General features: G+C 36.4%; 1 protein-coding gene across 1 annotated transcript; it reads right to left on the bottom strand.

Moving 5' to 3' along the window:
* Positions 777–1,706, bottom strand: LOC107621113. Its single transcript, XM_016323150.1, has one exon. It carries the CDS (start codon positions 1,704–1,706, stop codon positions 777–779), a length of 930 nt encoding a protein of 309 aa, XP_016178636.1.

Here is a 3,168-nt window from a genome sequence, read left to right as displayed (position 1 = left end):
GATTACTAATATTATTGTTCTATTTCAATATGCATGTGATTCCATTCTCTTGTGCATTTTTGTTCTTCATCTCATGAATTGAGGATGACCCGTGACAATCATCCTTGTTCTATATGGGTTCCGTGTGATTCTTGCCTCGATAGCATTGAACCACAAGCTAGAGAATGCACTGCGGATTCCAAGAGCGTGCCTGGGCGACTTTGGATATATGACATATAATCCGGTTGACCGTGGGTTACTGAGGTTTCTGTGGCATCAAGGCTAGAGTATGAGAAGCAGCGTTCCCTGATCCGGAAGATCCGACCTTGTCTGTGGCATTTTGAGTAGGATCGCGAAGGGGAGTGGATTGCTTAGGTCTTCACCTTCGACTATGGTGGGAAGCCATGAGTTAACTTGATGAGGATGCTACATGAGTTTCTCGGATATGGTGGACTGCTATGGTTCAGAAGAGACTAACTTGATGAGAATGCTACATGAGTTAGTCAATTACGGCTGCCATTGAATGAATCGTTCATTGTTGAAGTAGATAGTAAGAAAAGTTAATTCGGAAAGAATACGCATCTCCGAAGCCTTAACTAATTATCCATCATTGCTTTTACACTAATCTGTTATCTCGTTCTTATTATTTCGTTTATGCTTTTAAACAAACAACCATCTTTTTTAATCGCCTGATTAAGATTTACAAGATAGCCATTTCTTGCTCAATCCGACAATCTTCGTGGGATCAACCCTAACTCACCTGAGGTATTACTTGGATGACCCGGTGCACTTGCTGGTTAAGTTGTGCGGAGTTTAATTTTGCGCACCAATATGTTATCACTCAACTTCATTTTCTTAAATGTGGAGTAAAATAGAACATCGGCGCTGCTTCCTGGGTCCAGCAAGACTTTCTGAACTATTAGGTCTCCTAGTTGAATAGAGATGACGACTGGGTCGTCTAAATTAAGTTCGGTTGAATTGAAATCGGACTGTTGGAACGTCATTTCAGGGAAGATGGGCAAAGTTTGATGATTGTTGTTGGTGCTTTCTACAGCGAGCATAGCTCGGTAAGTGAATTTACAAGCAGAGCTTGATGCTCCACCTCCAGTGAAGCCCCCAGATATGCAATTAATCACACCTCGGGGTTGATTGGGCTGAGCTGTATATGCTATGTCCTTATCCCGAGAAGATTGACCTGCAGAAGATAAGTCAGATTGATATGTGTTGCGCTTTTGGATGTGGCTATCGATGTATTTGTCCAGATGTCTTTGCTGAGATAAGCGCTCGAGCAAGTCTTTGGCTACAACACACTCATCAGTAATGTGCCGGTGTTTTTGATGAAAAGCACAGTACTTTGTCTTGTCCACATTATTCATATCTTGGTAGGTTCCAGCCTTTCGAGGAGGTTTTATTAGCTTTAAATTTAGTATTTCTTTGATGATCTCCTCCCTTTTGGTGTTGAACTGGGTATAAGATTCGTAACGCGGTGTCAACCAAAAAGGTTTCTTGTTGTCCCGAGTTTTATCGTCATCCTTGTTGTTTTGATTCTTCTCGGATTTTTGAGCTTGGTACAACTCTTCAATTTCCATTTGACCCTTGGTTTTCTTTCGAAACTTAGCCAAGATTTTGGGTTTGGCCACTATGATGGCTTCTTGAAACTTTTCGGGACGAAGTCCACTTTTTATAGCATGCAGATGTACCTTAGGGTGATGGTTTGAGATGCCCATAGCTACTTTGGTGAAACAGGTGACATGCTCCCTTAAACTTTCGTGCTGACCTTGCTTGATAGTGTTCAGATAGTCAGAATCATGTAGATAGATGGAAGATGCAGCGAACTAATCTTTGAATTGCTTAGCTAGCTCCTAAAAGCGTAAAATTGAACATGCAGGCAAAGATGAAAACCAATCAAGTGCAAGACCGTCTAAAAAGATAGAAAAATAATGACATAAAATAGGATCAGAAGCATCGTTCACTATCATCATAGATCGGAATTTCTTGACGTGTTTTTTTTTTTTGTTTTATCTCCCATGCCATCATAGGGAGTCAAAGTGATTAGGACCTAAAGAAAGAAGGGTTTTTGTTTCTAGACCCCACGGTGGGCACCAATTGTTTCTGTGGAGGTTGGCCGCTGCATAGCTCATCCGCCGATGAGTTTCTAGAAACTTTCCGTCGAGATGAGTTATACGTCGAAAATAAGAGAACAAGGGAGTGAATACCTGCAAAAGACACTCTGACGCTCAAGTCATTAAGTGAATAATAGGCTTTGCAATTTGCAACAATTTGAACAACATTCTTACTCTTTCAGATAATTGTTGAGTCTCCAAGTAATTTTATCATTAAACGGAGAGTAATAGCGCATTTGAACGTTTTAATATCTATTTTAATGATTGTTGTTGATAACCGATCTATAACATTTATAACAGAATTATAACATATAACCGATTTATAACAGTCATATCATTAAGTAAAAGGTGTTACGTTTTTTTATTAAATAGACAAATTTTAACTCTATTAATAATATTTTATGTGTGGTCATACTATATGACTAAGTATTTTGATCATTAAATTCAATTAAGTTAATTCAATTATTAGTGGTTATATAGGCCACATTTAAATATGTTCACCACCACTCCACAATAGCCACCACCTTTCTTTCCTTTTTTCATTGTGATTATACAAATTTATTATTGTATTTTTTTTTTCTCTTATTCTTTTTTTATTTTTTCATCTTCTACTTCAGCTTCTCCTTCTTTTTTTTTCCTCTTCCTTCTCTTTTTCTCTCTTCCTCTTTTTCTTTCTCTTTGTCTTCCTCGTGACTTCTCTCTTCTTCTTTTTCTCTACTCTTTTTCTTTTCTTTTGTTCTTCGATTCTAAATTCGAATACTCTAAATCTAAACACTCTAACTCTCTTTCATCTAAATTCAAACAAAAATAGTATTTCTTGTCAATGCAAAAGAAAAAAGAGGAAAAAAATATAAAAAATATGAAAAAAAATATAAAAATACTAACTTTTGGATGTATGATGAAAAATAAAAAAAATGAAAAAAATGAAAGAAGAAATTATTTTTTAAAATAATAGTTACAGAATATGAAATATACAATATAATCAATGGAATATTTACAAATAGTGCGATTCTAAAGACTAAAATAAAAGGGAAAAAAAATTAGAAATCGAATTTTACTGAATTCA

This window comes from Arachis ipaensis, chromosome B10, assembly GCF_000816755.2.
Source record: "Arachis ipaensis cultivar K30076 chromosome B10, Araip1.1, whole genome shotgun sequence".
NCBI classification, from domain to species: domain Eukaryota; kingdom Viridiplantae; phylum Streptophyta; class Magnoliopsida; order Fabales; family Fabaceae; genus Arachis; species Arachis ipaensis.
This window is presented reverse-complemented; position numbering and strand designations above follow the sequence as displayed.

What these genes read in the sequence shown, in the direction of transcription:
- LOC107621113 (XM_016323150.1), bottom strand. Translation starts at nt 1,706, where the DNA reads ATGGGCATCTCAAACCATCACCCTAAGGTACATCTGCATGCTATAAAA.